Here is a 23,415-nt window from a genome sequence, read left to right as displayed (position 1 = left end):
ACACCGTCATCAACCTCCAACCCACCGCCAATGGTGCCTTGCAAGACTCACCGGACTGGGCCTCGCCTAAGCGCCATCGTCTTAGCATCATGCCAGGCGCTCCTTCGTGTCGCGCCGTGCTAGTAGTAGGCAGTAGTAGTTATGTAGCGACTCCCGATGAGATAAGCTGATGGAACGACAAAGCAAGTTCAAATTGCGTTGCAGCAGAGTTTTTGATATCGAACTTGTTGGCAACATTTCCCCGCCCACTCGTTCTTTTTGCCCGACCGCAATAGCGCCCTCTTTCAATTCCGCTTGATACAAAAGATACATTCAAATAAACATCAAACGTGGCCCCTCTTTATCTCTTCCCATCATGCTATTGGCGCTGCGGTGGCGGCAGATGGCGTCGAAGTCTCTTCAAACCGCCTGGGTTGACGTTTGGGACAAAAGTCAATCGGGCGGTGGCATGCAGGTCCAGTAGCCGGCAGAGCTACTTGGGGTGCCGCTGGTGGCTGCATTCCAGCCGGCGTACCATCAAGGTATCCGCTACTGGCGCGAGGCTTGAAGGGGAGGGGCAGTGACTAAACGCTGGGCTTGTTAGCTCTCACGCTTCTCTGGGCTCTAATCTGATTCTCTCCTCTCTCATTCGCGTGGCTTTGCCTATCTAGTCATGTGCTTGCTTGGACGCATTGGAATCTCTCTCCATCTGGCCGTCGTTCTAGGCACTGCCGAAAGTCTGATACTGCTAGCTGTCTATTTTGCTGCTGTGTGGCAAAGGCATGGGGGAGGCTGAAAGGCGACAGGAGTTCTCCCACTTATTACTCGCTGCTTGTGACGTACAAATCTCGACATGGTGGTCCTATCTTTCTGTTTATCGCTTACGCCGAAGGAGTCGAATTAATCTCCTTCTTTCCAAGTCGTTTATTTTAGCTTCTGCCAGTAGCAGCCGGAGAGAGGGCGAGACGCGAGAGGAAGCCATAGAACTGCGGGGGGAGCCCCTCATACGACTTCTCGCGTGCAAGTATGTCTCTTAGCGGTGCGAGTCCCCTCTTCTGCATGTCGGCAGATGAAATAGTGCATGTAAAGGCGTCTTGATTGTCTTGAGGTTCGCTTTTGATAGGCATTTCTTTCGTCATGAATTATACCCATCACTGCAAGTACCGCAGCTGGCTATCACAACCCTTGGAAGGTATCCTTGGCTTTTACAGAGTTACGTTGACAGTATGTACCTTTACAACACTGTATCTAGCGTCTCCATGTTTACTTCAACTCCAATTCCAGAGGTGGTCGATTAGCTGTTACATGATTATTACACGTTGCTATGTAAGTAATTGACTACTTACTAGCACCAACTCTCAAGCGGTTGTGTCAAGTCCCTGCATAGCAAGTCTGGATTCGCATCAATGGTAGAACAAAAAGAGACGCAGAGATGGCCTAGCAGGGAACCGGGATCCTGTCTAGACAAAGCCCGATGCATGCAAGGCACTTTGCTAGGAGCTCGCACTCGCTACAAAGCCCGACCGCACACGGACTTGATTAGCCTCCGACCTGGATGCCTAATTCCTCTGAATCTTGGTGTTGACGGGTTGGCGGGCTCTGCTATGACAAACTGACCGGGGCAAACCACGGAGCAACTGTTGTGGCTAGTAGGCGTAGCCGCTCTTTGTGAAGGATGAGTGCAAGGTATAAGCCACAGGTGGTTACGATGCACAACCATCCCACTCGTCACCCCCATCACTAACTACCTAACGTATAGCCTGCTGGTCCAGGATAGAGTCGTAGTCCGAGCACAGGGTGTTGTTTCGGTGCTCCTGCTGCCCATGCGGTCCCTTAGTCTGACGGCTTGCATAAGCCCTGGGCGCGAGCAACGCTGCGCAAGTCCGTCATCTTGTCCGACGCCCGTTATAGCCGACTCCGATCGGATATCTTGCTGCCGGCATTTTGGCCCAATGAGAGGCCATCGTCGCATGTCACCTTTGGGGAGAGCGGACCGCTATTGCCGCCAATTGCGACAAACCGAGCTTAAGCTCAAACGAACAGGTGATTTTTGTTGCGTTGCCTGGGCTTGGTGTTCTACAGTAATATTAGCTGCTAGTTCTAGTAGTAGGTACATAGGCTATTGTTTCTAGACGATTTGTCCAAGTCGCCTTGTTTTACCGCCTCCGCTGACTGAACGTTGGGTTTGCTAAGCAGGATGGGTCCAAGAGCAACTTTAACAAAATGCAACAGAATAAATAAAATAAAATGAAATAAAAATAAAAATAAATAATGCCAACTCAGCCTCGGGCGATAACCAATAACACAAAATAATTCTACTACTAATCAATTACCCCATGCTTACCCCAGCTTCTCCAATCATGATACCAGCAACAGCTGCGCTGGAGCGACAAGCTCTGATGATGTCATTGACACTTCGGCTCAGTTCCTCGTATGAAAGGTTTGACATTCGATTTAGCAGCAAGCCCATAAAGGTTTGTTTTTTTTTTTTTCCCTAAGCGCGCGCCCAGGAATTGTGAATTGCATAAATAGGAAGAGCGCGAAGGGGGGAAACAAAGATGACAATTGCTGTTGTGGCGTTTTTGGAGCCACCTGCCTGTCACGAATCTTAGTATTAACTTACTTCTAGGCATGTATATCGCATTCCAAAGCACAAAGGCAGTGATGACTATTCAGTTTGACCTTGGTGCCGCCACGCCGTATAAATAGTATAAAGCCGGGGGTTTTCTCAAGGCAAAGGACGTCTAGCCTTAATTACGGGTAACTGGTACGCAGAAAAAAGCTTCTTAGTAGAGCTTGTTTTTGGGCTTACTTATACATGTATTGCTCACTCATTCCCGTCTCCATCTTTTCGACTCGGCTCAGCTCAAGTAATACGCCTGCCGCAACTTAAATGAGAGTCATTGCGGGACCTCGTTTGCCGGGAAGTTACCAATGAGAAGGGGCTGTTTGAAGATTGGAATCGTTTTCATGTCCTGGTGAGAGTAAGAGTGAATAGGTAGTCGGGCCATGTTGGTCAGCCGCATTGTCAAGGTAGTTTTTCTCACGGGCAGCTTAATTGTAATGGATGGAGATGGCAGAGCCATTGGGATTACGAGTGAATTACGCACTTAGATGATCAGATGATGGAGCCAAATGATCGACATCATGGGCTCCATACGGAAATAGCAGGGCAACAAGTGTATATAAATATATATATATATATATATATATTAAAATGTAAATTTAAATTTGAATGATTCAAGCCAAAACCACAACCAACACGCCCCTACCTCCTATCACTATCAGCCCCTAAAACAAAGCCTTCTGTAAGGCGGAATCTTCCGGCAATTGATATCAACGGGAAGGCGGCTGAACAAGAGGGGGGGGGGTCCGCTTGTGAGCTGTCTCTTTTCACAGATAGATTGCTTGCCACAATTGTGGACATGTTGACAGCCTTGGGCGAAAAGGATACGCTCCATGCCTTTTCCCCTGTTGTTATGCCCAGCAAAACCAATTGTATACCGTAGATAGTACTACCTGCTAACTAGGCATGCATGTATGCCATCTCTCCCTGTATCTGCGTGCTTTGTTGATGCCGTCATGCGCCAGCCACCATTGTTGACCCCCAGCCACTATTGTCGTCGTATGCGGCCCCTGGATCATGAATTCCGATTCCCTTTTTTGCTCTCTCTTTTCCAATTATTTATTTATCATTATTTATTTTTAATTAATTAATTATAGTTGATACACACAAAACTAGGATTACATGGACCAGGGCCTCGTGGTTCATCGGCGCAGGCAGTCGGGGCCGAAAGACGTGGAAACCAAAAAACTACCTCCGATTCCCGATCAGTTTTCAATCCTTTTTGTTCTTGGGGGGGAGCGGCTAGCTCTTCCTGCTTTGCGGGCATTGTGCGCGATGACATTTCTCCACGGACGCTTGTTTTCTTTTTTGGGTAAGAAACGCCTGGTGGAGTCCCGAGTCCGAGTCGGGCTTACTCACCTCGGTAAGGAAAGTGCTTATAAGTGCTACAGTACGGAGCCAACAAGCCAGAAAAAAAAAACCATATAGCTACCTCCCTTACCTAGTACCATACGGTGGTAAGTCAAGAAAGTCTCCGTATAGCCTTTTCGGAGCGAGGAGCGATTACTGTAGAAGGGGGCGGGTCACACCTCGCTCATGGCTGCTGTGCTTGGATGCGTGGCATGGGAGTCCGCTGCCTCAGCTTGGTGTCTTGGCTTTGCATAACGGGTTCACGAAGGGAGATGGATGACTCGCGTTGGTGAGAGTCTAGACAGAGGGAACATTGTTCTGGAAAACTTTGTTTCTTTTTCATTCTTTTTTGTGGTCTTGTGCTCCCCTCCCTTTCATTTCTCCCCACCCCAGGACTTACTCAAAAGGGCATCAAGCAAGGTATTGCTTTGCAGGCATACTTGCACATGCATCTATACAATGCCTGTACATCCCTATGTGATGTCCAGACGACAAACTGCCTGCTGTTTCAGTGATACGGGGGTCCTCTGCGGAATATGCCGCAACCCAAAAGAAGATGCCAATTCATGCTAAATAGGGCTGTTTGTTTGATTATTACCCAGTGCCGGTATGCTGAGTGCTGCGTCCCGCGGTGTCTGATAAACCTGCCAAAAATCCCCACTCAAAAGCCCATTGTTTGTGTGAACGCCGCGGGCCCAATTAGTGATTACCAATCGCGAATAGCCGCATCTAGGCCCGTTTTACCTCTTATGCCACTTGTGTGCATTTGTTTTTTGGGATTTACCAGCCTTGAGCTTTTGTTGCTTACATATAGCACATAAATGATTATATCACTACCCAAGGTACTAGGTCGTAGCACTACGACCATAATAGGAATATGCTCGCAGTATGCGATACGCCCCCTGTTCCCAGCGCTGTGGAATCAAAAGAAAGGAATTTAAAAAAAAAAAAAAAATAATAATAAAAAAATAAAGATAAAAAATAAAAAAGAATTAAAAAAAAAAAGCGCAAAATCGCAATCGCATCTCAAACGCATCACGTCGGCTCGAGCTTGAGCTTGTCAAGTCCCATGATCCTAATCCCCGTACTCCCTGCAAGTGGGTTTCGACTACGATTTACTGTGATTCACACTGCATGCACTGCTCCGTTATCAAAATTGCACGCCCTCGTGCACGGAGACCCGAGCAAAAAAGGACGCAGAAAAAAGGGAAACGGAATCAAATGTGCTTCGATCCATCGTTCTAGAAAGAATCGAGAGCAACCCTTATTTTTGCTGGGTCCCCACAGCGGACGCTTATTCGGAACCTGCTCGGCTGAAGCCACCTGAGAGTTCGTTGAAAATTGCCATCTGTGGATAAGTCTTGCTGCAGGGAGCAGAGACATGACTGGATTCTAATTCCGCTAGAAGCGTTTTTGCCGCCCGCAAGAGACGTTTGCTTAGGTGCGAGATGATATCATGGCGGCCTCGCTTAGGTCGTCAATTGTACAAGTTAAGGGCAGCAAATGTTACTACTGCTATACCCTATTAATTCGAAAGCAAATAGCATTGAGCCCTGCAGGTGATTAGTTACAGAACTCTCTGCATGCGCGAATTCCGCTCTGCTACAGTATGCTCGTACGTTTGAGTACATAATAGCGCCTGCTAGCAGCTTTACACATCTCCGATGCTGTTGAGCTTCCCTGAAACAAAACGCGGCAGAGCTCCATAACAAAGCGCGTGGAGACGCTGCATGGTCGATATTCTCCTATTACCGGCGCCGAGGACTTAATGACTTCCGCGGGGGAGTGAATTGGGAGGAATCAGGATGGAGAGGGCCAGGGCGAGCGATACCCGCGCAAGGCTAGCCCGGTGCGAGATTTACAGGCTTGCGGCCTTGGTCTTGGTCAAGGTAGGGGGGGCGTGTCTGTTCTTCATCTACGGTGGTGAGTGCCGTAAGTATTGCACAAGACAAGATTGCTAAAATAATAAAATAAAATAAAAAAGAATAAAACAATTAAACAAGAAAAGAAAAAAAAATGGACCGGTTCTGTATGTCCATCGATCGCAAAACTAGTCATTTGCGTCTCCAATTTGGAGCTAAAAAGGGGGTCGCAACACCCTGGGAACCTCGCGCTCAGGCCTTGTAGCCTCTCCGATGGGACGGGAGATCGGTCGCCGACCCGGGTATGCTGCGGACGGCCAGTACGTACCTGCTTTGCTTTACCGAGGACAGCAGGGCCAACGTGAGTGGTCAGAAGCGACAGCCCAGTGTGAAGAGAGAGCGAGAGCATATCAGAGAGAGAGAGAGATAGAGAGAGTCAGGACGCAGACGGAAAGCTCCGGTGCTAGGCCCAAACTGTGCGGAATGGGCTTGCAGACCTACGTCACCGAGAGCCAGAACCTCTTGGTAAGCCCGTCATCTGCTTCTCGAGGTTCCGTTTTTTCTTCATTCTCATGACCTCTTTGCGTGTTTCTCTGGGGTAATAGAGCTGGAGCGAGTGGTCTTCTAGATCGCGAGGCTAGGCAATCTTCCGGGTTCGCATGTTATCTTCTTTTCTCTGGGCTCGTGGGTGTCCAAGTTTGATGTGTGGGCTTGAATGCCATTCGCTCGTTGATTCCGCATCTCTGGAGTACAGGAATCACAAGAAGAAGAAGAAAAGGACAAGGGCAGCGTTTGGGTTGTAAATCAGATTTTGCCATGATGCGATTTCCTGGGGATGAAAATGGACGATCGAATCAGCGTGAAGCCTCATCCCCGAAATGTCTCCATAGTAGCCAGGCAAGGCAAGGCAAGGCAAGGCAAGGCATGAGACGATCTTGCTATATAAGACAAATCTAGGTGTATCTAGATAGCACAGCTGGAATCATTGTTTGTGATGCTGCGGCTATTCGACATACATGCAGCTGCTGCTTCAAATCATCATTCTTAATTCCTCGACTTTGATTTGTCAAAAATCATAATCACAACCGGCGCCAATTGAATATTTTAACAACCCAGAATAACAATTAAAAAATAAAATAAAAATATATCCATTCTCTACACACCCCCTCCACTCTCTCGTTTGTCCAGGCCACCCTTCACATCATGGATTTGATCGACGATCGTGGCTCACATCCTTCTTCCCACCCCTTTGGCCCCCCCTTGCTCTCTCAACTCCGGCACGGCCTCAAGACGCGCTCCGTCGCTCCAGGCACATCCCTAGAAGCCACCACGGCGTGGGGAGCGTCCCCCCCCTTGGGCCCTTCGCGACTTCGAGCTTCCTCCGTCTCCACTATGCCGACGGGTCCCCGATTCCATTGCGGGTCCGTCCTTGTCACTCAAGTTTTCTTTCTGCTTTTTGTTCTAATTGGTTGTTTCCACTGCAGCACTCCACTCCTGACCGATTCCTGTCCCGGCCTGGCGTTCTGGAAAGCAAAGCACGACGCTGACTGGTCAATTCGGATTCATAAGCGGAATCTCCGCGGAAACTTGCCAAATTGCCCTCGCGTGACATATCTGCGTCTCCAATATATCGACAGCCATGGCCCAGGAAGAGCAGCTTGCTCGCTGGTCCAATCAGACGCTGAGACTGAGATCCCTTCTCCATTGCTCCGATGGAAGAAGCTCCTGAAGGAGGAAACGCCCGCGGCTTTACGCCCTTGATGCAGAAGAGCTCTCGTGAGCCTTTTTAATTGTTTGCTGGTGCTTGCGTCCTTTTTTCTGCTGGGGGGTGTCTGTCGATTCTCATTTGCATTGAAGCATCGACAACGAAACAAAACCCCTCTCTCAGCTTGCTGCTATCTCCGCTCTTCTCAGCTTTTGATGCTTCTAGAACGCGCCGATTCGGCACCGACCACCGGCCGCATCCTGCATGAATGGATTGTGTTTGTGTAGTTACAGGTTCTTGTTGCCCGGGGACGTATACCAGGGTCCTCATGCAGGCGAGTACGTCTTCCGTCTCTGTCTCTGTCCTTCTCTCTCTCTCTCTCTTCTCATATGATGCATTGCCGAGTTAGATGCGTCCTGCAGCCGACAGCCTTGCCGTGCCCGGGTTACAAATCCGGATGTGGGTCTGATACCGCTTTCACATCAAAGACCCCTTGCCACTTGCAAGTGCCGATGTCAGTTCTTAGCTTAGTCGCCTTCTTGGGCTAAAATAGCATCAGCCCTGCCTTAGTAGGGACCAGACAGTTCTGGTCATGACACAAGTCTTGTCTTCTCCTTTTGTCCTGCAGGAACCGTTTTTGAATTTGTTCTGCAATAAAAGGCTCACAAGTGAAGCTTTCCACCGTGAAAAACAAGGGCGAGCCAATTTGTAGAAACTTCGTAGCAAACGTGGTAACTGTGGCAAAAAACGCTCCGAGTCCCTCGGCCACCCGCAACTTTCAGCCAGCCGTGTGGATCTCCGAGCCTTGGGCGTCCTCTTGCCGAGCCGGAATCTCGCAAAGTTTTTGACGGCGGTGGGTTCCGCGTCCAAGGCACGACGGCACGACCGACGCCCAGTGTTTAAGAGTAGACCCTAAAACCTTGTTTGACATTGTTTGGTTTTGTTTTAGTTCCATGCAGGGCTGATGCCCATGAACAAAAAATCTTCAGATTATCGCAATTGGAAGGCGGTTGTCGGCAATGGCTCGGCAAAGGGCACATCATGCATGGCTGACTGCTGCCATTATCTACGGGCCACGGATAACGGCAATGCGACTGCCATTGGTGACATCACCGTGCCTGCAGCCGGTGGTCGAGACCGGATATCGACGGTGAAGTATGGGTAAGAAAACATTCGATACGCGTGTAATTAACGATTGGGTGTATATCAATCGTTCTCCAAGCTATTGATGCATGTAATATGGCCCATTGGTCCACCACGTTGTATCATTTTATTCAATTTTTATTTTTTATTATTTTTTCAATTTAATCAATTATTTTGCTTTGCCCAGTTACTCTGCAGTGGTTCTCACCTACATACACACCTCTGCTTCGAGAAACTTTTGCTGCGACATGGCGTCAAAACAGTCGTTGAGAATTTCGGTTGGATTCGGACGAATTATAGGGTGAATCATAGGATGAATCATAGGTTAGGTAGATTATACTCAGGCGTCTGCAGTTCAGGCGGCTATCTCTCGACACCTTTTACGGGTGTTGCATGGAAATAACATGCAAAGAAACGGGAGAGGGAGAGTCAAAGGAACAAACCGTTGCGGGTTCGCGACAATAGAGGCGTTTTCGGTTAGGCTCTCCACGTAAGGCTACCGATTCGATTTCATGTGAATCGATAACTGATGCGATTAGTGCGTAATATATTCTAAGATTGACGACGTCACTCTTGTTGTACGTGTTGCATTTACTGTAAATATATGGAACAAGTTTGTTCGGTATGAATTCGCTTAGCTGAATTCTTACTTCGTAACAAGCCACATGTATCTTCTCTGTTCATCAGGGTTGTGGCTCCTCACAGGGAGCCGCAATCCACGCGTCATAAATTAAACTGTATTTCCTGTTATAAGTACGACCACCAGCCATATTACTGTATACTTCGCCATTGGACATCGATTTGCCAGGTAAAATGCATACTATAAAATGCTGTGGCTGATAGTAGCAGATAGTTCAACAGCCATGGCAAAAAACCCTACAATACTAAATCAATCTCAACAAAAACATCACATGTAAAATACATGTTAAATACACCGAAAATGGCAACGGAAAATACGAATACTGGGACGATATCGGCGACGGATATCGAAAACAGTCATCAAAAAAGACTTCGTTCATAGTGATGCCAATATATAGCGCATACCGCAATTTAGTACAGCCCAACTCCAATCTTAATTAGACTCGAAATCTCATCATAGACTGTTCAACTCACCAATTTTTTCCCCAACATCAAATGTCTGTTTGGACGAGCATCAAGGGATCCTTCTGTTCACAGACTGCCCAAGTCCAAGCCACACTGGAGTGGTATTTGAACGTAATTGCCATGGCCGGGCCATAATCTGCACGACTGAAATCTCCAGGCTCGAGCCGCTTGGCCTCTTCAGTGGCTTCGACCGTCACCAGCGAGAGGAAGTGCTTTCTGTGTGGTCCACGAGGTAGCGCCCTACTAGAATGTTATTATAAAACTACATAGAAGAGGAGAAACAACACCCACAGTGCATTTGCAGGGGATGCCGTGACAAAGACTAGGTTCCATTCTTATAAGTCCATATTTCCAGTAGCCTCTTGCGCGTTGGCTATGGTAACATCGATTTGGCCTTGCATATCAGGGAAGTAGGGCCATAAAGCTTTGAGAGAAAAGACAAATCTAGAGGCGCCATGGCACCACTGCATTAGGAATGGATTGTCGTATCCAGCAGACGCAATATTACTGGGCCAGTCACCATCCACCTGGAGATCGAGTACAGCACGAAGCTTGGTCTTTAGCCTCAGTGCCAGAGAAGGCGTAGCCACAACCAGCTGCGTGGTGATTCCAATAGCGCCGTGACCAGAGCCAGTCAGTTCCAGATCATAGAACATCCACCCCCTCTCGTCCTGGTCGATGCTATCCGAGAGAATCTTTTCAGATACCTGAGCAGTGGGATCTTCGAGAAGAACGGCGCTTTGCGGGATATAGTGGCGCAATCAGCCACAAAAAGTAGAGCGTGCCAGCTCTGCCTTCCCAGAATTCTGATCCAAATAGATCCTTTTCCGAGTCTGGATAAGGGCCAAGCACAATCGGCATTTTGGACAGGAAGGCTGTCACATCATCCTCGTCTTTGCTCAGGCAGGCTGTGAGCGCGTCACGGGCTAATTTCTTGCTGTTGATTCCCACTCGGGTGGTGATGTTGACTTCGCCTCTGTCGCCTTCAAGATACTGCCTTGTCCAGTGCATCAGACAGTGGCCTGCAACCTGGACATGAGATAAAGGTCCGCCAGTCGAAAAAAATAAGTAGACGTGGCTGGTTGGGCCTCCTGTGTATCACCAAACATATCGTGAACTCCATAAGTAGGCTGAGGAGGCGTCGTCTTGAGAACGTGCTCCAAGGAAACCTTAATCAGCTCCAGAAACTCATTGTCCCAAGGACCGCAGTGGTTGGCCATTTGGTATGTGCTCCTCTGCCATGACTTCTGCAATCCAAGGCCGAGGCTTAGTGCCGGAGCATCTCCATGCGGTCAATGGAATGCACGGTAGCCAGTTTTAAAGCTGGAGACGGCAGCTATTGCTTCGCTAATCTTGCTTGTTATTCAAGATATGTCCCTGGAGTTGGAGATCGACTCACTTTGGGCGGCCTGACTCTGCCGTGTGGCACCTCGGCGGCCGCATTCTAAGTCGGAGCCGCGCGATTTGGCTTCTTTGTCATTCTACAAGCGCATACTGGTCATTGGTGGGAGCCAAATATCTGGCAAGGATCCTAACAAGCGGTTGGACGGAAGTGGTTGAATCGGTGCAAATTGAGGAAGACAGTGTAGGAATTAGCTTCACATTGCTAGTGAGAGAGAGTTGGGGCCTGAGGTAGGCCCCACATGCGCATACCAATGACGACACTATTGCGGTTTGGGAATATTACCTCAGCCGAAGCAAGAGCTCTCCCTCATCCAAACAAGCTTCGAAACCGAGAGAGCTCCAGTTGGCGAGATAATCTGCGTTTAGGCCATACAGCATCAGAATTCCATTGCATCTCCGGTTTTCGGCCAGAATCAAGATCTTGCCAGATCTCGGGATTTTTTTTAGAAAGCGTCCCCCAAAACGGGATATCCTAGCGCTAGCGTGACAGCTCAATGCCTGAATCTGACCACAAGCTGCGGAATCGCGTCGTCGATTCGATCAGCAGGAGGGCCGAAAATGCTCTGTAAGTGTGCAATGCCATGATCGGAGTGAGAGGCTGTAATGCTGATGGCTGCTAGCACGGAGGATTATGGCAAGGCGAGGGCAATGGCCACCGACGCCGTCCAGAGCCGGGCATATCTCTATCCCATAAAGGTGCAATACAAACAATACCTTATGCATTATCACGGTTCATTCCCGATAGCCACTGACCCAGCCGTCAACACAATAGGGCATCTTTTACTTCATCGCCCACCGCAGCTTATGGCAGCCGTTGCTCGACCGAGTTGTTCCTTATGGCACGCTCACAGCCTCTGTGATTGGCGCCATGTTTGTCATTACCTACCTTCCTCAGCTCGCTGTCATGGCGCTTTTCAACGGCCCATTAGCAGTGTACTCGACAGTCCTCCTCACGCTGAATGAAAGTTCCATCATCATTCACATGATATCTCGCACCTGGCTGCTCCAAGAATCTCTCATGGACACTTTTGATGGCACACTGGTTGCCAGAAACGCCACGGCCGTCGTCCAGCAAGGCCGAGAAGTCCATGCTGGTAGTGACCCTATGAAGAAGCTTGGAAAGGTATTTAAGAAGCGATTTGAGAAATTGAGTCTCACGGCCATGATTCGATATGTCATGTATCTGCCTCTAAACTTCATCCCTGTCGTGGGCACCGCAGCTTTTATTTTTCTCCATGGTCAGTGAGCCAATATCTTGAGTCCATGATAAATTCTTTGCTAATACCAGAAACAGGAAAACATAGAGGGAACATTGTACACAGCCGAGTACGTCTTCTCTACAGAGCGCTACTAACATAGGCCATGTACTAACAGACTCAAAGTATTTCCAGCTCAAGAACTGGTCTGATTCACAGAGGGCACAATGGATCCATACCCATAGTGGTGCCTATGCGTCGTATGTTTTATACACACCATCCTACCCTGTCAAGCGAAAGCCATTTCTAATCACTCAATTGTCACACAGCTTTGGTGTTGTCGCCACCCTTCTGGAGATGATCCCCGTGGTGTCTGTGTTCTTCTCCTACACAAATACCGGTATGAATACTTCTTTAATTCATTTTCTCAATACTGACTTATCTAGTCGGTGCTGCTCTTTGGGCTGCTGATATCGAGTCACAAAATAACCCCATGGTTAAAGAAACTGCTCCAAAGCTAAGACAAGCTGCAGCCGATAGCTTTGAGTGAGCTATGTTTCATCCCCCGGCCGATTAGGACTTTGCAAAGATGATGCCAATGAACAACCAAGCTCACGGAACAGGGGTCATTACGATGTTTGCTATCGCGCAATCAGTTAGCTTTGTTTATTTTCTAGTCACGATTGAAACGCGGCAGGATCTTCTATTTATGGATATTTCGGGAACACCCGTACTCCTTGACGGGGCTGAACCTGGCAACGTAGATGATTAGCTTGTAAATTGAAGCGACTAGATTTCGGTTTTTTATGAGACAAATCCTCATTAGCACCAGTGCCACGGATATTTTCAACCAAGACTGTACCTCTTCTATGGTGACAACTCAGGGGATCTCGCCTCATACTGTCTTATCCTGATGCATACTAATAAGTGTCTTACTAGACGGAGGTTCTTTTGCCCTTGCTCTTGAATTTTCCTCAAGCTGTGTCGGCATCCAACAAGCTACTTCCATGTGCAGCTAAGCTCATCGCCGTCTAAATTAAGTTGAAACACGGAAGGCATAGCTGAACAGGGGAGATGAAGCAAATATTTAATGGGGTCCAGCTCTGGTCCTCTCTTCCTCCGTGGATTTGCTCTCGGATGTTACACTCGTCTATACCTGCAGCTAGGCTCTTGAGGTGGCACAGCCTCATTGCTATGAGGGCACAAGGCGTCCTGTCATTATGCGAGAAGGCGAGAAGGCGTGTGCGAGGGAGATGGCGGGAAGGTAAACGACCGAGTCCAGGAGGCATCTCACGAAATATCCGGGTGCATTATTCGGCCAAACAAGAAACTGATGGAAGGGCATCTAATATCCGACGATACGGACACGTCTTCAACACAGGATCGGTATAATCAGCATGGATCTCTTGTGTTTCCCATGGAGCTCTCACGGCATTGCTGGTCCGTCTTCCCCTACATCTATACTACGAGCAACTCTTTTGTGTCCAATGGTAGGCGATAACGGTGCAGCTCAAGTCCGTGTATAACCATGCTCCAGTGTGAAGTGTTCACCAGAGCCAGACGTTGGCCAACGGAATCAGAGGGGAGGTACTTTAATATATGTCGACCTCTTCATGCTCGATGTGACATGGGCAATAAATTTTGTAATGATGCTTGGAAACTTACAAAAGGCTAGAAGCGTGGTGAAACAGCGTGCGAAGACTAACCCTTGTTAACCAACAGTCTCATATCCTGTGACGATATCGTCAACGCTTTTTCGTCAAAGAGTGGCCTCCAACGCGTCCGTCTTCGGCACGGCTGCATTGACCTCGATCCGTCGCACAAAACGGTTGGATCGTGGCGTTTTACAACCTTGCATGGGAGGGTGCGAGATCTAGATAACGGGCCATATCAGCTTGCCCCGGATCTCAGTGTACCCCAAGCTTGCTTCTGCAGCAGCTGCAGCATCTAGCTGTACACTTGCCGAGTCTGATCATGGCGAATAGGAGAGCATCAATTGGCGGCCGTATCCGGAGCGGGGAGCCCTGTCGGTTTTTCCATCGTCGTCAATCTGATACGACAAACGCCCACAACGCCGGGCTACCCTTATCAGCAGTATGACCGAGACATAGTCTCGCGAAGCATCGGAGAGGACTCGGGATAGTTCCTTGTAACCACACAGCCTTGTTCAATTCAGTAGTATGGGTTTTCGGGAGGGAATTAGCCGGGAAGAGAGGCTCAGCACAGTCCATCTCAGCTGGGATGTGTGACCAGCTGGCAGCCATCCAGGTGTGGTCATGGCTGGTGGGAATGGTTTGAAATTGTTTGAAGAGAAAGGAGAGAGCTGCGTATCTTCCTACATGCTGGCAGCTGGTAGTGCAATTATCCCATTTATTGGCCAGTCCCGGCCAGGTGTACCTGGACATCTGAGCTGCCCTCCTCTCTTCCTCGTTCACTTTTCTCTCACTTGTGGGTTGCCAGCTGCGAACAGTTTTGCTCGCTCGCGTTGTTTCTCTTCTATAACGCGCAGTTACGCGCTCCCTTCTTCTCTCGCTTCTTTTTCTTCTTCTGCTCCCCATCGCAACTTGGAGGAACTGCAGTCTTCTTCACTCAACAACTTCGTTCGTTAACCTCTTTGCGCCTTTGAATCTCCGTCGCACCTCAATCCAGTATTTGCGTTTCTCTATTGTCTACGCTGTCAATACCTTATCATCAGGCATCTCTACTCTGTCCATATTCATTGTTGGGAAAAATGTGAGAACTTCTTGACGAGCACCGCTTATTGTTTCTAACAGTGAATAGCATCCTATCCCCACCACACAATGAGAGCGTCGGTATTGTCTGCTGGCCTTTTGCCAGCGGTGGTTACGCTTCTAGCTGGAATTTCTACAACTATGGCCCAGCTTGAAGTGCACCGTCTTGGTGCCGAGGATTATGGCAGCGATATTGATGCAGGCCATTTCCAGGTCTTGGCCCCTCGTGCTGCCAACTATGGTGAACCGAGTGATTATGGTTACTATCCTCCTCCCTATGGAGAAGAAACTTCTTCTGTTACCTCGACTACCAAATCTGGCGTCTGTGAGTATATGATCTGGTTCTTTTTGCATATATGTCATGAACTAACATATATCTAGACCCTACCCCTCCTGCTGCATCGTCTACAGGCACTATTTCCAATGTGACCACTAAGACAGAGACTGTTTCCATCACTCATCCAACCGGTAGCAAGACATCTTCTGGAAATAGATCCTCTACTTTGGCAGGAACAGTGACTGCATCGTCTACTTCCGACAAGGGCCATTCATCGGCAACGGCTGAGGCTTCATCAGTCATAGAGTCTTCGTTTGGCCTAACAACGCAAACGATTACTGTATCGTTAGCTTCTACCACATTCGTTACAGCAAAAACTGTACAAGTGGAATCTAGTCACGAGGGATACTCGTTTTCATCTGAAGCGACATCTTCCCTAAGCACATCGTCGGCGTCTAGTGTGTCGACCAGATCTTCGACTGAGGAAGAATCAGGTACCGTCCGGTCCGTATCTTCTTCCAGCTCTACCAAAGGCTCTTCATCGTCTGGGTCTGCTTCTGTGACTACCACGACAGGATGGTCCAACTCAGCCTCGTCACCCTCTACCACGTCAAGTGGAAGCTTATCGTCTAGTCAGTTGACCGAGAATGCAACTGTTCATTCGACTTCAACGTCGACCGCTTCCATAGAGTCGACTAGGTCCTTTACTGAAGGGGAATCCGGCACCATTCATCCTATATCTACTTCCACGACGAGCTCTTCAACTTCTGGACCTACCATTGTATCCACTATAACAGGATGGTTCAACTCTACAGCTCCACCCTCGAGCGAGTCGACAGGACAGTTTTCCTCTAGCCAGTTGACTGAGAATGGAACCATACGTACCGTCACTTTAACCACAATTGGAGTGACGCTGACGAGGCCATTATCTGAGTCTTCCACCCAATTGACTTCGTCGACTTCTGCGTCTGGAAATGCAACCTTTTCGACCGGCGCCTCTGGTTCATCTGCTTCTGAGACATTATCTTCTAGCTCTTCAGCAGCCACGGGTACAAATCTGACGCAAACCTCTGTGATTAGCAGACCTTCTGGTACCACAGCATCGGGCCATGGTATCACGAGCACTGTTAATGGAACTGCCATCGTAATCACAGTCTCTGAAGCAGCGGCCAGTACTACCTCGTCTTTCTCGACAGGGACCTTGTCAAACATCTCGTCCTCTCTTATCAGCGGGTGGTCGTCGTCAAGCATCCCATCAGTTGCTACTTCGACCTATCGATTCACAAACTCGTCTGTGGCTACTGCTACTGTGAGCCCTTCGACTGGTAGTGGGACAGGAATCTCATCAATTACCACCACCGAGGCTACGTTGTTGTCAACTCTGACTTTATCAGGTACCGTATCACGGTCGGCATCCACCGCCCAATCAAGCACTTTTACTTTGTCAATTACGGGCAATCAGACCTCGGTTACTCTGAGCACCACCTCTAGTGCTACAGTGGCTCAGTCAAACGTGACAACAATCTGGTCTGCTACATCAACCTCGCCAAGATCATCTGGGACAACAGCGTCTGTTACATCTGTGCCTGTGACTGCACCAACATCGCAACTCAATAATGGTACTGTCGTTTTTTCAGTTACCTCGACTTCACAGACGAATGGCACTGTTGTGGTTACCTCGCAGTCCTCCTCTCGCCTAATTGGCACTGGCCATTCTAGTTTGACGCCCTCTAGCGAAATCCAGTCGTCTTCAACAGGAACATGGAGCAGGTCCACATCATGGGTCAACTCAACGTCTACCGTGACTGGGACCGCGACACGAACAAGTAATCAGCTTTCAGTTATTACTTCTGCCTGGACTCAAAACTCCACCACTATTGTCCAAACACTGACATTAACGGCACCGTCTGTTTCGACTGCCAGGCCATGGAGCTCAGGGGTTGTCAATACGACTTTAGCTGCTACCAGCCTCGTATCCACGCCAGGATCCCAGCTTCCCTGGAATACGACAACTACTACCTCAGGGCAAACAGGCGTCCGAACCATCACCTCTACTATCTCGGGTCAAGGCTCTGCTAACTCGACGGCTTCTAACCCTGCTAATACCGTGGTGGTCATTACTGTTACTACGGGTGAAGTGGCGACTTCTGGCAATTCTGCTGCCTCGACAACAGTCAAGTCCCCATCAGCAAGTTCCAATGGAACTATAACCAAGACCCTGGCCAGTAGTCAGCCCCCATTTACTAATACGACCTCGTCTTCGCTGTCGTCTGGGCAGTTTGTGACTACCACAGTCTGGACTAGTGCCACAGGGTCTGGATCAGCTACCTTGGGCAAACCGCCATTCAGCAATACGACTTCATCGTCTGGGCAGGCCGTGACCTCAACATCCTGGAACAGCGCACCAACAGTTTCAGTCTCTCGATCAATAATCTCCAGCCATTCTCTTCCCTTCACCTGGAACTTTACTCAGTCTGGGACCCATGGAACATCGCGTCCGTCAGTTACGCTTTTCAACACGACTTGGCTCTCCTGGACGAGCCAGCCGACAAAGACGCCAGGCTCCAGTAGTCCCCCGTTCCCCACGACTCGCAACCTTACTGAGACTCTATCAGGAACAATTATCAGTCCGAGTGGCACAGGCTCAACAACTGCCAGTGTTGTTACTATCACTCTCAGTCCTCTGCCTGCAACAAACTCAACTTCCAGACCATCTCCAACATCAACATCAGGTATTAGCATCAGTGGCGGAAGCTTGACATGGTCTTTTACAAACTCTTTCAATCTATCTACCATTTGGATAACTACCACTGCTCCAGCTGGGGGTTCGTCAATCATTCCCATTACCATTACCAAAACCAATACAGGCGGCGCTTTGACTGGCACAGCAAGCTCGGTTCCACTCAGTTCTTGGAGCGCCACCCCTCCTTTTACCAATTCCTCTACCACCAGATGGAGTGGATCTGAATCGAACTTGACTACATCTTCCTCGTCTTGGACAAACACATCTCGGACCACAACCTCTTTGACTCTGTCGTCTGGAACTGCAGCTAGCTCCAGCAGCGGCGTTGTTAGCCCGGTTATCATTTCCTCTACTGTTACCAGCAAGACAACCGTAAAAACCACTGTATTCACCTCTTGGTTGACAACAGGATCGAAAGGATCTACAACCAGCTCTAGCTCACCTAGCACATCTCCAGCAAGCAATGTTACAGTCACCACCGTCACTCAAAATGGGACGACGGTGATTTTGACAACCGGATCAGCTCTTCCGTGGACGACGTCGGCAGTATCATCCGGCACCGGCACCCTATCGTCAGCATCTAGCAGCGGGCCCATTTGGACTAACAGCACTCGGGCACCGTCTTCTTCAACTGGTCCGGCTGCATCTACTACGACAACGACTCAGATGGTCACAGTCACTGTTTCGACGCTGACCCTGACATCTTCCGCGTCTACTCCAAAGTCTAACGCAACGGTTGCTGAAAGTACCATTACTAAAACACTGCCATGGTCAACAGGATCATCAGCACTTTCCGGTACTGTCATCTCGCCATCGTCGTCATCATCTGAAACGCACACGAATGGCAACGCAACCCAGGTAGCCACAACTTCTATCGAAACACTCTCTGGATCAATAACTACCACTAGGCCACAATGGACAAATACCACCACCGTCACGACTGCGCATGGGTCCAGCCACACGGGCAGTGTAATCGTCACAACTCTCTACTCGAACAGCACCACTGCAACTCCTCCCTGCACTCATTCGTGGGTATACCCATATTCCAACATCAGTGACAGCACGACAACTTGTACCCGCTTCCCCAGCGGAAACACGACACTCACTCGATGCTGGGCTGTGCCGTTGACAACAGGTGCGCCAGAGTCTTCGCTTCGCCATACCCCGTTGTATACGTCGACCTGCAACACCACAAGCACAGCGAATGGCACATATGGCAACGCAACAGCTGCTTATACTCGAACCAGTAAGTGCCCTCACAAGAAATAATCTTTCTTTATAAGCTAACACGATGATTCTTGCACTAGATTCTTACTCATATCCGCTCCCAACGACATTTGAGACCTCGACCACCGCAAAGAACCATGAGTCCCGCTCCAAGGGCTTTTCCTATCCCGTACCCACGGTAACAGTCCCATCAGAAGAGACGATGCCGCGCAACCCAAATTTCCCATGGGGAGCAGGCTCGCCGCTGCACCGTCACCAAAATGTGACAGGGCTGGGCGATGGCATCCTGGGTAGCAGAAGCGTCCTCGTCGACTGGGGCAAGACGGCTGTACATGGCCTCAGGGCGCTCTTCAAGAAGCCCGTTGATGAAGACGAGCAAGGTGAAGGAGAAGAGTGATGTCGAAAAGGAGAGCCGACTTTGGAGTGTTCTTTTTTTGAAGAAGTCTGACTGTGCCTTGGTTGCATTACTCTATAATCCTGTTGGATTTCACGAAGGGGGTGACTTGGGTTGATTTGATACATGGGATTGTTGGAAGACTAATCATATTTGCTTCTCTTTTTTTCCCCTTTCTTTCCTTTTATTTTTAATGGGAAATTTTCAAGGTTGAGTCATTAAAAACTAAAGGGTTTTTTTTTTATGGAAAAGGGGCATGGAATGGCATGGCATTGCAATCTTAGGAGAGCCATGATAGATGGCGACTCGTGGATCTTGTTGTAGGTTCTGATATATCGTGTCGGTAATAATTACTGATGGTTTTAATGCCATGGCGGTTCATATACCAGCCTTGTGTTTTCTGCAACTGTAACCATGCCTGTACAGGAAACGGAACCTCTAAATGGTGAGCCTGCGAGACTGAGCCTGCTTATACGCTGCAAACCATCTGAAATGACCGCTTCCGCTGTTTTAATTCTGCGCCTGTCTGTGCTCGTGTCATTGCAGCTCCACCGGCATTACGCGTATGGCACCTTATTGAACACAAGGCCGGTATTGCATGCGATCCAGGGGCATCTGTTTTAATTAGCCAAGCACTAGGCGGGCGCCGGTATGAGAGCCTTTCTAGCACAGGGGTATTGCGGAGAGAGAGCGGGTTTGCAGCCGCTTGTATTTCTGGCGGAGGCATTTCTACAGTATGAGCCGTAATGCCACCTCGTGTATGCACGGAAAAGGCAGTGGAAGATGTGTAAAAAGAGGCATAAGAATAGGATGCGTTACGATGTCTGCTTCGTATTCTGTGGAGTAACTGCATGTATGTATGTACATGCTCGCTCACAAAAGCATTTCCTATAAGTGGGAAAACAGCTAATATGGAGCTAATTTTTTTCGTATCATGTGCAGAGCAGACTAGCAGGTATGTGCTGCAGATTTTCAGGGCACTACTCGCTAAGTGGCAGCTCATTAGCGGAAACTTGATACTGCTATTGATTCTATCGACTCCATAGCGCTCGTGCTACTTGCAGACTTACAGTACTACTCCAATGAGCTACCTGCAGTAATGGTCTGAAGTACGTAATACTATGCGAGGTCCAGCAGAGAATGACAGCACCGGGTTAAACGGAATGCGGCATCGTGTACAAGCTGTGCTGCTGTCTGGTTTGGGAACGTGACACCGTACGAGCACCAGTGCCAGGCAGCCAGGCATCCTCAATTACTAATTTGCAGGCTATGCCCTCCTCAAACGCTTCGTACTCGTACCAGCAGAGAGCGTATCGACGTGGTTTTGCCAGGGGGGCCTGACCTGCTGAGCCGTTCGGATATGCGGCTCCTGCAGCTGCATCAGTGCCCTCTTGGCCCTGGGAGAGCTGACGTAGTCGCCGTCGCTGCTCCCCAATCACGCAACACCGATCCCTGCTCGATTTCGTAAGCTGGGGTTGTCGGACAATCGGAGGGTGCCAATCCCGCACGGCCAATGACAGGGCGTCGTCACACCTTTTTACAGCAGGCGTTGCCACCCACATCACCATCCGCCCTCCCTTCCGAGCTCCAGTCTGATTCTGCTCTTTGCATCTTAATTAAACCCACTGCGACAGCCCTCGATAGAACCGCAGCCTGTGTTTTGTCCATAACTGTTCGTTTGTGCATCGCAAAACCCCGATATACGTCGCCATGCTTTTCAAGCAGCTTGCCCTGGCGGCTGCGGCCACGGCCTTCGCCATCGTTCCCGAGATATCCGAAAAGGACGAAAACATCTTCAAGTCCCTTCCCGTCGAGCCCGAGACCTTCCAGCTACCTGCCGAAGCGTTCGGACAGAGCCTCGACGTTCCCTGCAGACAGTGCCGTGGCAGAGACACGCATCTGAAGCTCGACTTTGCCGTGGAGGATGGATCAAGATTGATGGTCAATGGCTTTGAGCTGTATCCCCACGCCGACCCGTGGCGTGGTGATCTGACTGCCGATGTCGTGCGAGCGAGCGGAAGCGCCACGGAGCGCACTCTGGGATACAGCCTCTCGGTTCTGCCCAGGGCCAAGGACGAGGAGCAGCAGCTGGAACTGGTGGACGTCAAGCTGAGGGTCATCGAGGTCGGCCACCGATTTATCGACGATATTCCCGTGGTCAAGGTTGGCCTGATCAAGGCCGTCACTGGCGACATTGTCATTTCCGATATGCAGCTCATGGCCGCGCCTGAGATGCCCTGCACCACCATGTGGTGCCGTGCCAAGTCAGCACTCAAAGGTTTCGGCGGCTGCCATCGAAAGCCTCCTCATGGCCCCGAGCACGAACACGCAGAGGCCGGCCGCCCTCCTCACCCTCCTCCTCCTCACCCTCACCCTCACCACCACCATGACAAGCCTCACCATCACGAGAGACCTCACCACCACGAGTTTGAGGACTGGAACTCGCAGCGCGACTGGCGCCGCCTTGTCAGGAATGTCGCCTCACACATTGTCCTGCCCGTCCTGATGGGCATCACTGCCGGTGTCGGTGTTGCATTGTACGTTGCCCTATATCGTTTGACAAGTACTTGTCTGTTCTTTACTGACCTCTGTGATAGCCTCGCCATGTTCCTCTGCAGCGTCGTCTACCGTATCAGCATGTTTGTCCGTGGTGGATCTCAGCGCCGATCATGGTGCCCTCACCACCGACGCAACTCTTCCCACTTCCCCGCTGCTGATGAGGAGAAGAGGGGCTTGATGGAGGCTGAGGAGGCCCAAGACTCTACTCCAGCTCCCGCCTACCAGGCAGAACTTGCCGACAAATGAAGAAGCAGAAATTTTTTGCTTGAAAATCTTTTTTTCCTATGTTAATTTCCTTGCGTTACTATATACCTGCTATGACGTAGCTGAACGACGAATAGGTGGGCAAATAAACCACCAGCACTACCATTGAAGACAAGATGAAAAAGATTCAAGCGTTTCTGTTTTCTTTTCTTTTTGTCCTGCTCAGTGAGAGAAAAGATGTACAGAATGATTCTATGGCCAAACAGAGAGAGAGCAAATGGCCTTGCTGTACTACTACTACTAAATTGATTCAACAAGTCAGGGGAGTCGAAGGGCGTTATGGGAAATCAAATATGCAAATGTGAAATAGCATACTTTTTGTTATTAGTTGAATGCTACAACTTTTTTTTTCTTTGTAAATCAGTCTCGTTCCTCCGTATATTGCTTTGAGATGAGGTGGTATGACATCAGTAGACTTTGTCTTTTAGTTTTGTGATGTTTTTGTCTGACTACACGCACGCACGTAAGTTGCGCCATCATCCCTATATTCTCTATCCAAATCAACCTCCGATTCTCCATCAATCCATTTGATCCTCCGGGCCTGCAAGCCGCGTGGGGCCCTGATCCGGGGGGCTGATCCCGTGTGGGGAGATGCGGACTGGAGCATCTTGTGCGCGAGTCCACTCTGCCCACTGTGGCGGGTATCATGCTCCGTTTTTATTCTGCAAGTAGTGCACAAATGTAGTGTGAAAGCTGCTGTTTTCTATTCATCGGTCGAAGGAGATACCGGAAGAATAATTAAAAAAAAAAAAAAAAAAAAAAAAAAAAAAAAAGAGGAGAAATGCATCTCCTTTGCTCTAGTTTTGCTGGGTGTTGGTTGAGCTATGTGCTAATAAGCTGTGCGCTAACC

General features: G+C 49.3%; 7 protein-coding genes across 7 annotated transcripts; 4 read left to right on the top strand and 3 right to left on the bottom strand.

Annotated features, from left to right (window-relative positions):
• Window positions 1-353: 353 nt before the first annotated feature.
• TrAFT101_002518 (uncharacterized protein) lies at window positions 354-834 on the bottom strand (the record flags this gene model as incomplete). Its single annotated transcript, XM_066126630.1, has 2 exons — window positions 354-563; window positions 823-834. 2 exons carry the CDS (start codon window positions 832-834, stop codon window positions 354-356), a joined length of 222 nt encoding a protein of 73 aa, XP_065982734.1.
• A 6,186-nt stretch (window positions 835-7,020) lies between these two features.
• TrAFT101_002517 (uncharacterized protein) lies at window positions 7,021-7,578 on the top strand (the record flags this gene model as incomplete). The annotated part of the gene is made up of 2 exons (XM_066126629.1): window positions 7,021-7,238; window positions 7,302-7,578. The coding sequence occupies 2 exons, from the start codon at window positions 7,021-7,023 to the stop codon at window positions 7,576-7,578; spliced, it is 495 nt and encodes a 164-aa protein (XP_065982733.1).
• Window positions 7,579-10,104: 2,526 nt separating this feature from the next.
• TrAFT101_002516 (uncharacterized protein) lies at window positions 10,105-10,425 on the bottom strand (the record flags this gene model as incomplete). Its single annotated transcript, XM_066126628.1, has 1 exon — window positions 10,105-10,425. The coding sequence occupies one exon, from the start codon at window positions 10,423-10,425 to the stop codon at window positions 10,105-10,107; it is 321 nt and encodes a 106-aa protein (XP_065982732.1).
• A 43-nt stretch (window positions 10,426-10,468) lies between these two features.
• On the bottom strand, window positions 10,469-10,780 carry TrAFT101_002515 (uncharacterized protein; the record flags this gene model as incomplete). Its single annotated transcript, XM_066126627.1, has 1 exon — window positions 10,469-10,780. The coding sequence occupies one exon, from the start codon at window positions 10,778-10,780 to the stop codon at window positions 10,469-10,471; it is 312 nt and encodes a 103-aa protein (XP_065982731.1).
• Window positions 10,781-11,496: 716 nt separating this feature from the next.
• TrAFT101_002514 (uncharacterized protein) lies at window positions 11,497-13,224 on the top strand. Its single transcript, XM_024910909.2, has 7 exons — window positions 11,497-11,738; window positions 11,794-11,869; window positions 11,946-12,411; window positions 12,468-12,499; window positions 12,556-12,629; window positions 12,699-12,769; window positions 12,816-13,224. Exons 1-7 carry the CDS (start codon window positions 11,668-11,670, stop codon window positions 12,917-12,919), a joined length of 894 nt encoding a protein of 297 aa, XP_024763630.1. The 5' UTR covers window positions 11,497-11,667; the 3' UTR covers window positions 12,920-13,224.
• A 1,421-nt stretch (window positions 13,225-14,645) lies between these two features.
• TrAFT101_002513 (uncharacterized protein) lies at window positions 14,646-20,119 on the top strand (the record flags this gene model as incomplete). The annotated part of the gene is made up of 4 exons (XM_066126626.1): window positions 14,646-14,661; window positions 15,151-15,426; window positions 15,483-19,367; window positions 19,429-20,119. The coding sequence occupies 4 exons, from the start codon at window positions 14,646-14,648 to the stop codon at window positions 19,743-19,745; spliced, it is 4,494 nt and encodes a 1,497-aa protein (XP_065982730.1). The 3' UTR covers window positions 19,746-20,119.
• A 1,178-nt stretch (window positions 20,120-21,297) lies between these two features.
• TrAFT101_002512 (uncharacterized protein) lies at window positions 21,298-22,925 on the top strand. The gene is made up of 2 exons (XM_024910515.2): window positions 21,298-22,279; window positions 22,340-22,925. The coding sequence occupies exons 1-2, from the start codon at window positions 21,453-21,455 to the stop codon at window positions 22,545-22,547; spliced, it is 1,035 nt and encodes a 344-aa protein (XP_024763626.1). The 5' UTR covers window positions 21,298-21,452; the 3' UTR covers window positions 22,548-22,925.
• The last annotated feature ends 490 nt before the right edge of the window (window positions 22,926-23,415 follow it).

The sequence above is a fragment of the Trichoderma asperellum genome, chromosome 2, assembly GCF_020647865.1.
Source record: "Trichoderma asperellum chromosome 2, complete sequence".
NCBI lineage: Eukaryota > Fungi > Ascomycota > Sordariomycetes > Hypocreales > Hypocreaceae > Trichoderma > Trichoderma asperellum.
The sequence above is the reverse complement of the archived record's forward strand: the minus strand, read 5'-3'. Positions and strand labels throughout refer to the sequence as shown.